General features: G+C 34.0%; 1 protein-coding gene across 9 annotated transcripts in view; it reads right to left on the bottom strand.

The window, feature by feature from the left end:
• LOC123546781 (pre-B-cell leukemia transcription factor 1-like) overlaps positions 1-14,047 on the bottom strand; it is a 54,211-nt gene that overhangs the window by 21,666 nt on the left and 18,498 nt on the right. For 5 of the 9 annotated variants that reach the window (XM_045333337.2, XM_045333354.2, XM_045333395.2 and 2 more), the window contains exons 3-6: positions 13,254-13,498; positions 7,414-7,512; positions 3,752-3,942; positions 1,943-2,078 (exon numbers count right to left, since the gene is read on the bottom strand). In XM_045333337.2, the coding sequence (XP_045189272.1) occupies positions 1,943-2,078; positions 3,752-3,942; positions 7,414-7,512; positions 13,254-13,498 (671 nt within the window). Of the gene's footprint in view, positions 1-1,942; positions 2,079-2,504; positions 2,641-3,751; positions 3,943-7,413; positions 7,513-13,253; positions 13,499-14,047 lie in introns of all 9 variants that reach the window. The other 4 variants (XM_045333346.2, XM_045333370.2, XM_045333377.2 and 1 more) reach the window with 2 other exon arrangements.

Here is a 14,047-nt window from a genome sequence, read left to right as displayed (position 1 = left end):
AAAATGCAATCAAATAAGTTCATAAATTTCAACAGCAGGATATGACATTACCTTGTGCAAACTATTTCAAAACAGAACTCTAAATTATTGTTTCCTTAACCCTTATAATGCTGGACACGATTCATCATTGATTTTGCCTTTGCAGCCATTGGAGATTATGATCAGCCTGAACATCCATGCAGTCTGATCATGACCTGCACTGTTTGCCTTCAGTTAAAATTATTTTTGGTATGCACCCCTTTTAACAGTCAATGTCTGTAATACGGAGATATACCAGGATATAGTTTGGCACAAGAATTTTCACTTAAAAATTAAGTTTTACGAAATCGGACAAGAAGTATCTCAACACTTCTAAATTTTGACGTTTTTAAGTGAAACTAGTGAAAAAGAGAAACGAATGTATGCCTGCTACAAATGAATCTCTCTACAGCATCCAGTTACATAATCAGTTTTAAAACTTACCTACAATTGTAAATACAGGAAGACATTCAACAAATTTGCATTTATCTATTTTTTGTCTTCATCAAATTATAACCAAGAAGAAAGGCACAACATTAAATAATTAAAATAATGTGTTGGGATGGGCCTTTTTTGCAAGTCAGTAATTATTAAAGTGTATTAAAAACTAAAAAAAAAAACTAATTTGCATACAGAATGACAAGAAAACGTAATAAAATTAGGAAATTTTATTACAAATTGCACCATGGCCTTCTCTTTGAAATGGGACAGGAAAAGATTACAAAATGACATACGAGTAACTAAAGGACTTAAAATTACCCCATCTATACATGTGAAAAATTTATCCAAGGGGAAATTTTTGTAATGCATATAATTAATAAATTGCATATAAATAAGGGTAATTAAAGTGGTAATTTGTTTGGCTAAGAAGCATGAAAAGCAATAATAGGAATTTTATTCAAATTGCAAGTTTACTTTGAATGGACGAAGAAGATTTTGAAAATTGTATGCTACGATAAGTTGGTTAACATTAAATACCCTATGACATGATTTATAGGAAATTTTTGAATGCAATCACTGAATCAAAATTGCGTGATCATAAAAATATGTGAAGTTGGTACACTTTAGCTTGTCTACGTGATTAGCTCAGATTCATTGGAATTTATTGGAATACAGAATTTTGTTGTAGTTAGTTGGTTACACAAAGCCTGCATGTTGAAGCAATTGACAACTTGTCATGAGTTGACCTTTAGCTCAGTGTTACAGCATGGACTAGCACCTGAGCCAGTTGATCCTCACAGGGTGGGATTTTTTGTCATAAAGTGCTATGCTCTTTGATTTGTTATGGCTAAGTCGTAATATCGGTGCTCATCCAGGATACAGACTTTATCTTGTGCCGAAAATGAAAAAAGGTGGACCTAAACAAAAATTTTAACCGATGTCTATGATCAAGTGACAACACCTCGTAGATTTTTTTCCAAAAGTCAGACGAGCTAAAAAGATGCCCGAGTCAGGTATTGAACCCAGGCAGCATGGGCAATAAAAAGCTTTTCCGCAGTCATTTCCAATACTGCTACAGACGATTTTGTGTTTGCGATTTTATTTCTGATATTTAGATAAATTTTCATTTTTTCCGCTGGTCAAGATTTCAAATATAATCGTGGACACTAAAACAACATCTAAGCACACATTCATGTTTTACTAACAACTGTAAAAAATATCAAACCAGTCTGAAATCCATTATTGTGAAAAATATGAAACCAGTCTTCTGTCTATGCCATGACAAACCCTTTTCCTGATATTCAATTAAATTTACTGCATACCTTTATACAGAACAAAACAGGTACTGAACAGTCAAAATATTTCCCTCCAAAACTGGAACCCTGTATGGAAGCTGAAATCCTAAGCAATGTTATAATCTATATAATAAAATATGCGTGTAATTAGTTATATAATATACATGATTATTCGAATAAGGACAGACCTGTGACACGGTGATATTACACTTTCGGGCCAATTCTTCTTTTGCCTCTTCGCTAGGGTATGGGTTACTCAGGTGCGAATAGAAGTATTCATTTAGTACTTCTGTAGCTTGTTTACTAAAATTTCGCCTCTTTCTCCTGTTTGTAAATAATCAATAGAAAACAGGCTAAAGACAGGTCAGTATTAAAGGATCGGCAGAGATGTTAACTCTGGAACTGTGAAAAATCATCGGCATTTTGTACTACCAATTAATATGAAAATAAGCTCAACTTGAACATTTGACGGATTCAAACTGCTAAAAATAACTCAGATCGAAAAACAAAGTTTTTTCCAAATGAATTACAATACAATCTGTAGGAGCTATTATTGCTCATTCCAGACCAGATTACGTAATATGTCACTTTAAAATATTTTCTGAAATCAAAAATAAAACCATTATCTTTTTTTTGCTTTCTTTTATATAAAACTCATCTTTCCAAATAGACTAAACAAAATGCCAATTTTTCTCAGCAAGTTATCATCTCCTTTAATTGGAAAATTCAACAAAACAAACGTGGACACACCTGCGAAATGGTAATTTGAGCTTTTCGGGCCAATTCCTCTTTCGCCTCCTCACTAGGGTACGGATTACTCAGATGCGAGTAGAAATAATCATTTAGCATTTCTATTGCTTGCTTACTAAAATTTCGCCGCTTTCGCCTGTACAGAAATATATATAAATATTTCTAAGTCGTACAGCTTTTAATATAAATAACTGCTTTAAAGAAATTTTACATGACAAAATAATTCTGTACGGATTTAGTGTCCAATCTTTTTTAATAGTTAACTTCCCTATTTCATGTCACCCTTTTCTGATAGTTATTTTTCCTCTTCATATCTCTTATTTTCCCTGTTTATATCTCTATTGAAAATCCCGGGCATTCTGCATATACCGGTACTTTTCATACAACAAATTTCTGTCTTTACGCCTCATAATTCGACCCTTCACACTCTTCAAACATTAAAATCCATGCACATTTTGTTCAATACAAAATTTATTTATCTTGGTGGCAACTAATTTTAATGGGTTTTATTGGTGCCAGATTCCAATAAAATAAATCTTAACAGAGTAATTAGATTCTAATCAACCTTTATCCTGAGAATTTTTAATTCAAGTTCCCAAGAAACAGCCATTATGGTCAAAAATGCAATTTTATGCAAAAGGAAATTTAACAATATGAAAGCATGAACCTCACATCTCCCAATTTCTTTGAAAAGAATTGTTTTACATTTTCATCATATTCATATTTAACATCTGGTGCCATTCAATCAGAAGCAGATGAAAAACACATATGATCTTCCTAGTCAATGCATGTAATATCTATTCAGTGTAAGAGACAGAAAAATTGGACATTAAATCAGTACATACATTTTGAGAAGCATGCTTGGCCATGGCCAAATAAGTTATAAAAAACTTAACAAAATACTACTTGGGTTTCACTAAAATCATTTAAATAAATCCATTAGTATATTAGTATATGGCTGTTATCTAACTTTCGAAGTTCTTGGAGTCTGGATTAATATTGAACTTAGATAATATGCTTGTAAGAATATTACAAAATACGAAAATAGATCTGGAGTATAGGAAATTCAAATTTGATAAGTGACTGTGTACAACTAGTTTCTTCCTTATCACACGTTCCATTAATCTTGCACAATTCCCTTTCTCGAAAAATACACCAGTTGTGCTATCACAATAAAACTCCTTAAAGAAAGGCTTTTAATTATAAAATTAAGTATGTATGATGGAAAAACAATGACAAGGACGTACCTGGCATCAAGGAATCGAGATCTTAGTATCATAACTGCTTCACACGTACTCTGCTTCAGTTGCATTTCTATCGCCGCAAACTTTTTTCTGATTATGCTCACCATCCGCTCAATCTCTTTAGGTGCAATTGGGCGTGTTCGACTCTGTTCTCGCAATAAGTTTACCACATGTGTTGTGAATTCACTGCAAGCCTGAAAAATAGGGATTTCTATTTACATATATAGTTACTTTACACGATTTTTTTTTAAATTTCTTTTCATGAACATTTGCTTCGATTTTGTTAACTTACCTAAATTCATGTGGTTCCATTACTTCAAAGTCACAATGCTTGATAAACAATTTCTGTCTTACCAAACATGACCACTTCATTCATGCCTAACTTTTTAACAAGAGATAATGTGAATTTTGTATGTTTATATTTTGCTGTTTGATTGATAACAACCATATTTGTGCTTCTCAGAATTTCAGCTTTGTAGGTGGAAACTATTTTGGAAAAGTTACAGCATAATTGAATTTAACAAGTGCTCCATCAGTGAATTTTAGCGATAATAAAACAAACGTGAACATTATCCAACTGACAATATTACAGTATCTTGACAGTGCAAGCAGTTTGAACTACAATGAAATACATGCTCCCAAGTTCCAATGGCTTGAGCAGCAGGTTGTTCTCTTAAAAACAGATATGGGCCCCCATCATCTTCATATTCTTTACGCCTGTATCGCTTGCAACACTGGATATCTCCAGAATTTTGCTTATTCTCATGCAACTTAGACAGCTCATTGTTATACTGTGCCATACTTTCTCTCTCATAAAAAAGTTGTACTTACTGTTAATTTTGTCTTCTAGATTGCAAGTGGTGGTGGGCATCATCAGTCTATTTTTCATATAGCTAACTATTTAACACTTCTATCAGAAAATGCTCTACAGTCTACCAACAACTTTTTCTTACCTTCTTTTAAGAAACTACTTGGACTATAACTATAGCTTACAGTAACACCTCCAATACAATACAAATATAGACCTACGTTTACACTACCTAAACACAGAAGTGCCAGACCTTAGATTAAAATTATGTGTACAGTTCAATTTGACAAATGAATGCATGTTCTACAATACAGTTTAACTGGAATATATATACACCATACTTCTGCCAGTAAAAAAAACAGTCTGTATTTACAGAAGCCCTTTATTCAAAGACCCAAAAACACTGCTTTAATTTGCGCAGATGTAATGCAGTTAGTAATCTTTCAAGCGAGGTTACAGTTTCTGTTCACAGGTTGTCTTAAGTACAGGTTTTATTGTACATCTGTGCAACAAAGTAACAGTGGACTAGCACTATATAAACCTTATCTTAGTTTTTTGTCCTTTCATATAACACATCCATAAAATTAAAGAGTCCTTCAACAGTATACAAAACATATTAGTATGGCTTTAAAAGATGATTTTCACTTGAAGAAGCACTGTCATTCACAAACAAAAACCTGTAGCCCTATAAAAATACATTTCAATTTCCCTAAAAAAGCAATCTCTTAAGATCTTCTGTAAATATCTCAAAACTGTAATAAATTTATCTCAAAACCTTTGTGCCAAGAAGTATTAAAATCTACTGCTGGATGGCACAACAATGGACTGGAAAAAAACCAAACACTGTTAACATTTGACCTCAAAGTGTGACCTTGACCTTGAACCTACAGGCTTGGGACTTGTATCTGACACACCATCTCACCATGGAGAATGTGTGCCAAACATTAAAATCCTTTGATAGCTGGCAGATTAAGAACAGACATAAGACCCAAGACAACCTTTGACCTATACAATTTGGACCTTTCAGCTGCATGCCTACAGATACCTTGCTTGCAGCACATCTTCTTATTAGGAACATCAATTTAAATCTAAATCTCTTGATAGATAAAATAATTATGGACCAAAGAATATGACAGATACGCGTAAGGGCACAGCCTTTTTTCAAAGGTGGTGGAAAATTACTTCAAGCTTTAAATATTTATGCGAGTGGCATTATATCTATGTCTCTTAAACTTTATTATTTTATTGGTTATGACTTCTTCCTACTTAAATGAAAATAAATATTCCATGAGCTGTTTGTAAACATGCATGTCCTCAATTGTGACTTCACAGGTGGGCATAAAAATGGTTGTTAAAGATATGAACGTCTCATAAAAATATTACAAACTTCCTTTTTTAATTACTTTCATACATTTAACACCAAAACATTTGTTCTAAGAATCTTCTAATTCTCATTTGTAATTGTCTGTTTTGCATGCAAAACACTTCTTCTGTTTTCTATCTTTATGATTTTAAGAGGACAAACATATATGCTCATTACGGAAGTAACAAGTTATGATATACCAGACACTATATGCATGATTGTACACCCCTAAATTTTGTTTCCAGCCCATTCATTATTGAAAAAACAAGAGCTGTCTCCATAGGATGACATATGCCCCCGATGGCACTTTGAATGAGTAGTTATGGCCGATGTTAGAGTTTAGGACCTTTGACCTACGGAGCTGGGTCTTGCGCGCGACACGTCGTCTTACTGTGCCACACATTCATGCGTAGTTATTTTAAAATCCATGCATGAATGACAAAGATATGGACCGGACACGCCCATCAATGCACTATCATGAAAAATGACCTTTAACGTCTAAGTGTGACCTTGACCTTTGAGCTACGGACCTGGGTCTTGCGCGCGACACATCGTCTTACTGTGGTACACATTCATGCCAAGTTATTTGAAAATCCATCCATGGTTGACAAAGATATGGACCGGACACGCCCATCAATGCACTATCCTTTAATGTCTAAGTGTGACCTTGACCTTTGAGCTACGGACCTGGGTCTTGTGCGCGACACGTCGTCTTACTGTGGTACACATTCATGCCAAGTTATTTGAAAATCCATCCATCGATGACAAAGATATGGACCGGACAGGCCCATCAATGCACTATCCTTTAATGTCTAAGTGTGACCTTGACCTTTGAGCTACGGACCTGGGTCTTGCGCACGACACATCGTCTTACTGTGGTACACATTCATGCCAAGTTAATTGAAAATCCATCCATCGATGACAAAGATATGGACTGGACACGCCCATCAATGCACTCTCCTTTAATGTCTAAGTGTGACCTTGACCTTTGAGCTACGGACCTGGGTCTTGCGCGCGACACGTCGTCTTACTGTGGTACACATTCATGCCAAATTATTTGAAAATCCATCCATCGATGACAAAGATATGGACCGGACACGAAAATTGCGGACAGACTGACAGACCGACAGACTGACAGACGGACATACGGTTCAAAAACTATATGCCTCCCTTCGGGGGCATAAAAATTATTTCCATAATAATGTTTCCCAAGTAAAAGAAATTACTACTGAGAATACCTTAAAAATTAAAGCCTAGGTTATAAGTAGAATAATTAAGGCATGTAATTAACATAATTATGTCATGTTCAAAATGATAGATTACACAAATAGTGTGCAAATGATTGTTTTCTATCTACTCATATAGTGTTAAAAGTGTGCAGATTCTGCTGTTCAAGCTACTCGTAAGGAAAATATATGCATATTATACGAGTAAGTATAATATACATATATAATATTCAACGCATTTGTAACTGAGAGTATATGAGACCGCTACCTGGTCATATTTTGCCATTTCCGTCTGGTAAATGCTGCGTATCCGTGCAAGTTTTGCCTGGTAATCGTTATTTTGCAGGTCCGTCCCCTCAGAATCTGGCTATATGACAATACACAAGTAGGCAGGCATAAATATGTGGTACACAGTATGAAACAGATGCATATTATTAACATGTGTAAGTGGATGGCAGGGGTGTTATGAAAATTTTGGAAGTGAAGTGATTATGTTCAGGTCCAAGCAACATTTCAGAAAATAACAATCTTATTCATTTTCCATTTTAAATTTACTTCTTCTCCAAATAAAAAATTAAACTTTTGAATCTTAACTTCCAAAATTTTTAATAAAGCTGAATCTGGTGCAAAGATACCATATTTCTCTACAGAAATTTATCTTATTAGTGTTCTTCCTGGAAATACAAAGTCTATAAAATATTTGGAAGAAAATAATATATTTTGCAGACCACATTCAAATATTTTGCAAAAAGTTAGATTGAAAAGAAGTTATGACAGCTTTTATTTGGTGCTCAACTAACGAACAGTGCTTTTTGCAAAATCTATTAATAGAATAAGCACATGACACTTCAGAACATACACATCTTCAATCATGGAAGTAGATAATTCTATGAAAATGACTATAAAGTTTCTTGATGTTTCACTTATATTGCAATTTGTGTTACCTCTATTATACATATCTTGTGTTTGCTATCAGATATGTTTTTTTTTTTTCAAATTTAGTTTGTTAAGTTTGTTTAATTTCTGTTTAGCGCCATTTTTCAACCATATTTCAGTTATGTAATGGCGGGCAGTAATCCTAAACAGTAATCCTGGATTCTGTACCAGTACTAACCTGTTCTCCACAGGTAACTGCCAACTTCTCCACCTAAGTCAGAGGTGGAGGACAAATGATTGTCTTTATTAATGGTCATGGAGAACATATGCCTTGCCTAGGTATTTAACTCATAACACTACAATCCAAATAAATCCATAAATCTTTGCTCTCCTTACTGAGCTAAGCAGATGGATACTTTTCCGATTGTTAATTAGAAATATTAAAACTTTACTTTTTTCCAAAAATGTCACCTAAGATTGTAAGTCTGGATGACAATCATTTGGTCAAAAAATACAAGCAATAACGGTTTTATTCCAGTCCTAATATGGTCAATTAAGGTTCTGTTACGACTGCATTAGAGATTTATAACATAACGAATTCTCAAAACTCTTTTTTCTCTTACACTCCCAGAGCAATCTGGGGATGGGAATCCAGAACTCATTCGCAAGCCATCGAGGTCAGCGTGATTCTAGCTTAAGGAAAGCAACTTTAAGCAAAAATATCTCTATGTTCTCTGTATTACCATATACTTATGTCAACAACAGCTGTTAAACACATATGCCCCCAATGATGGCCTGTCTCCTCTGACCTGTGACCAAATGACCACAAAACAACAGCGGTCATCAACTGAAAACAGGTAACAGCTAGTGCTACAACATCTGACAGCCATAAGACTGCATGAGCTTTTCTCCTGTAACTGATCAGAAATTTTTTTCAATGTCAAGGTTTCTGTGATCCTTTACCCTTATGGTACTGACCCTAAAACAATAGGAATCGTGGCCTGACCCAATGAAATCTGAAAGTCCAACATTAATTCTGATATTGATCAAAACTGTTTCCAGTTTCTGTGATCTTTACCTTTTGGACTACTGACCCCTGAAACATGAAGTGTTTCTGTTGTCCACAGGCAATAATTCTATGAGCTTTAAAACCATTAATGATTATGCACATTATGTTCTTTTGTTCTTAAGCGGAAATTGTTTCCATCCTAAAGGTCAATGTGATCTTGAATTTTGATTAACTGACCTCCAAAATAGAAAAAATTTTAATGTTCATCTACTGGCCACAAGAAGTCGTCCTAAGGAGTTTGACCATTGTAATTAAGAACAAGATTCTCTAGTTACTGATGGAAAACCAAATTGTATTCCAACAGACTGACCAACCAACATCAACAATGAGCAAAACAATACACCCCCTCTTCATCGAAGGGATCTAACTCAATACCTGATCCAGACATTCATTGATTTTCCATCTCAATAAAATCCAAAATTGATTTTTTTTTCAGTTATTTTAAAATGTATTTACTTATATTCTGCGGACAAGGTATAATTCTTTTTCTGATAACTCCATGCCCCTCTGAAAAGACTATTGGTTCTTTGTATCATGAAGTGTTACATAAAAGGAAGTAGAGAAATATGGTAAATCTGTAGACACAGGCAGAACACAGTGGTAAACACAACAAAATAGAAACAGAAATGATATCGCTGACCTTTGTCTACAGACTTGGGTAAATAATATGCATTATCAAGACTTTCTTCTTGAATAAAAATCATGCTTAACAGCGATCACAGAATAATTTGAAAAGAATGTTCTTACTTAATGTATGGTGTTTGTGTAACAAAACACTTACAAAAAATAAAAAGTAAATATATAAAATAAATTATATTCTAAACTAGAAAAATGACCATTTTAAACAAAATTTCAAACAATGCAAGCAGCTTTCACCTATTACCAAGTTTTAACAGAGAGATTAAGAACTTTCATAAAGTCACCAATGATGTCTAGTTTGGAAAAATTAAATGCCTTGTTTGTAGACCAGTCTGAAAGAATGTCATCCCATTGGTTGTTTATAACAACAATCTTGAAACAGACCAATGGCAAGGCTGTAGTCTGAGACTGCTCTCAAATTCCTGATTTTATTATACATGACTTTGTGTCCTGGGGTCTAATGCTTGTTTTTTGTCAAAGAAAGCCTGTTCCTAGCCAGGCCTTTTACCATTTTGGCAACTCTATGATAATTCTAATTTCATAATTACTCATGCAGCTAGAGCTAAATTCAAATACAAGCTTTCACCACAAACAAACACCTTAGCAACCACACTATTTGTATTTGTAACCATACATAACACAAGTTTAATGTTGCAGATACAACAATTGGGCATGGAATTTAAGCAAAACTCTCAAGCCTGAAAGCACGCATATCTAAAGCCTGAAATTTTATTTCTTAATAGTTACAGTTTTAGAAAGAAGGATATGCCTACTTGTCCCTGAAAGGCCAGAAAGAGTGGTAATTAGGTTGCCCGAAGTTTGAGTTACTTCCAAAATTTTTCTAAATTCTTGTACCAATGAAAATAATTTATGATACAACGTGGACACTTATGTTCTACATAAAGTACAGTGTGTGTCAAATATGTCAAATGTGTGTTACACTGAATTGGGGCAGGCTGAAGTCAACCTGGGCAAGGTAACATTAATTCTGACTTGCCCTTTGGGCAACTCAGTCAGAAAAATATAAGTTTAACACAAAATTATATGGAACACCAAAAAAACTGCATTCAGAACAAGCCCTGTAAAACAATCTCTAGGCCCAACTTATTTTGTACTGAGCTCATAAATAAGGTCCGAACCATTAGCAAACTCCTAGATATTGTCCTCCAATTCTGTCTTTTAATCATAAAATGGACATAACTTGTACATTAAAAGTACAAACAGAAATATTCATGACTTCTAGACAGTTATTATTCATTAAAACTGAGACTCCGCATTTCCTGAAACAAGTTGAAAGCTCTCCTAATGTATTTGTCACGCAGGCAAAAAGTCTTCGGAAAAAAAAGGAACTTTGAAGCATATTCGTAAATTTTAACTTAAAAATTAAAACAGATTTATATAATTTAATATTGTATTATGCCTCTTTAAAACACGACAATAACCTAATGACTGGTATGGTAACAAAGCGCATTATTCAGGGTTCCCGCTGTCGGTCGCCAATGGCGCCAAATGCGACAAAATGAAAATTCTGGCGCTAAAAATATTCAATTGGCGAATTTCTTTGGCGCCTACAAGATAATCGTCGATCTGATCTTCTGATCTTTCTCAATGATGCAATAACAGATCATCCGATATTTAACACTACACGAAGACAATACACAACGTGTCAATATCGATTTACACCTCGGGGCATAATTCAAAACTTCGCCGAGTCACTAGAGCATTCCTCCACGCAAGAACGATTATCAGTCAATCTGATTCGCCAAATTTAGCCCCGCCTACTTACACGAAAGCAAATGAAACGAAATATTAGCTGCGTGCTTCGTCTAATGCACCACCTTTTTTATGATGCAAAAAAACGCGAGATAAATTTACAGGTTATTTTAATGACAATCCGATTCGCCGAAGTAATTGAGACCGAGAAAATGCCGGAAATAATGACACGTCAAAGCGCGATCAAAAGATACACATATTCTCCGATCGTAAATAGATAAATTTTGCACAAGCGTTGTTAAATAAATCTACGCGTTCGTAAATTTCAGTTGCGGTCGTATAATTTCAATCGGAGAATTTTTGAGATACAAATGAACTAAAGCAGTTCTTTTGGTTCTTTTACGTGCCCAACGTAAAGCATTGATACACGGGGTATAATTTTAAAAAGCTCAACCCCAGAGCTTCAAAACAAAGTGCTAATAGTACCTGTAGGTGGTATTTTCGCTATACATTAGTATGTATGAAAGGAAATAGAAATTTAGTTATATATATAATGAAACTTAAGCATTTTAAAAAGCTTTTCAAAAGTTATAAAATAATATAAAACAACACTGTTTTTGATAAATGACCTAAATTAATTTTGAAATAAAAAGTTAAAAGAATAAAGAGATAAACATTCATGTTTTAAAAACATCTATTTAGTGAAAATGACCATTAAAGGGAGATAACTAAAAATGGCAAACTATATAAAGGGATAATTTTATAGATCGATCAATTACTTTTGTTTAGAAAATGTTCTTGAAAAGGGTTGAGAAGATTTAAAACTTTTTTTGATTCAGTGTGACATTAGGATAAATATTCATGTTTTAAAAACATCTATTTTGTGAAAATGATCCTTAAAGGGAGATAATTAAAAATGGCAAACTATATAAAGGGATAATTTTATAGATTGAGCAATTACTTTTGTTTAGAAAATGGTTTTGAAAATGGTTGAGAAGATTAAAAGCTATTTTTGATTTAATGTGATATTAGGATAGACTGGTTCAAGAGCAAATTGCATGGTTACTGTAAAGAATCAAATGAAAAAGAGATTGAAAAAGAAAATGGTATGTCGCCCATCACAGACTATTGGCTCCAACTTGAGAGCCACTGGCGCAAACTTTTACTGATTGGCGAATTTGTTGGCGCAAAATGAAATTGACCCAGAGGAAACCCTGATTATTTCTAAAATTTCTTTACATCCTGTAAATTTAAAGAAACAAAAAACTTTAAACTTCAATAACTATGTAAAGGCTTATGCTGAATTGTACTCTCGAACTATTTACTAAACATATAAAAACATAGAATACTCTTCATTACATATTGAACTACTCTACATCTGAATTAGACAATTCACCCAAAGTCACCGCAGTACAAGCCAAAGACACCAATCCGGCTGTTTTGTTTTTTCAAACTTCCGAAAATTGTGTTAGTACCATTTTTAAATCAATAAACAAAGTTAGTCACTTACCTTCGAAGCTGTTCATTAAAGGCCAGACCACCAAAAGATGTTAATATCAGCACAGACACCGCAAAAATATCCTTCACCAGGTTTCTTTATATTTATAATTTGGCGTAAAAATTTCAAACTTCAAATGACTTAACTTTGCCAGCTGGAAGCTAAGCTGGTACAAAACAAATCTTTTATAAAATTATTTACTCACCATTTTTTTCATCTAGATTTTTTTACTTTAAATAAAACTTAATTTCTTTTACAATATATCTGCTGTGTTAATCAATAACCATTCCCATCACCTAATTTTTATACAAACCTGTTCATATTTTTCCAATTCTGTATGATAGATCTGTCGAATCTGTGCCAATTTTGCTCTGTAATCTGAGTGCTCAATCGCGCTATCGGGTTGTCCGCCAGATGCTGCAGCTGTAGCATTTGCTGCCGCCGAGGAGCCGCCTCCTTTCTCCGGTCCAGCAACTCCTTCCGCTATCAACATGTTATCAAGACGCATCAACTGCGGATCTGGAGGCTCTTCTTCTTGTGAATTTCTAATACTTAATACTGAAATAAAAATATTTAATACTGAAATTAAAATACTTAATACTGAAATAAAAATACTTAATACTAAAACAGACTTCTTGTTAATTCCTACACTTAGTCCTAAAATGGAAATTCTTGTTACTGCAACAAAGAGAACTTCTAAACAGATACATAGAATTTAACCCTTACCCTACTGAATTTATATAATGAATTTTTCCATCTTTTAGTTTGGACAGTACCATTAACTATTAAAAGGGGTGCTTACCAAAAAGATACTGACAGAATAGCGAACAGTGCAGATCATGATCAGACCGCATGAATGTGTAGGCTGATCATGATCAACACTGGATGCAAAGGCAGAATCAATCAAGTCCAGCATGATAAGTCTTAAGAAATTATTCTGCTGCATAAAACTAGCATATGTTAAACACACAATACTTTCAGTCTTTGATCTCTTTGATCAAATGCACTCTGGTAAGTTTTGATCACTACAGATGGCAGCCAAGTCTTTTTCCAGCTACATTTTGCTCATATAAGCAAGTTTTGTTTAATTGTGCCTTAAAAAAATCT

Source organism: Mercenaria mercenaria, chromosome 15 (genome assembly GCF_021730395.1).
Source record: "Mercenaria mercenaria strain notata chromosome 15, MADL_Memer_1, whole genome shotgun sequence".
In the NCBI taxonomy this organism is placed as follows: Eukaryota; Metazoa; Mollusca; class Bivalvia; order Venerida; family Veneridae; genus Mercenaria; species Mercenaria mercenaria.
The sequence above is the reverse complement of the archived record's forward strand: the minus strand, read 5'-3'. Positions and strand labels throughout refer to the sequence as shown.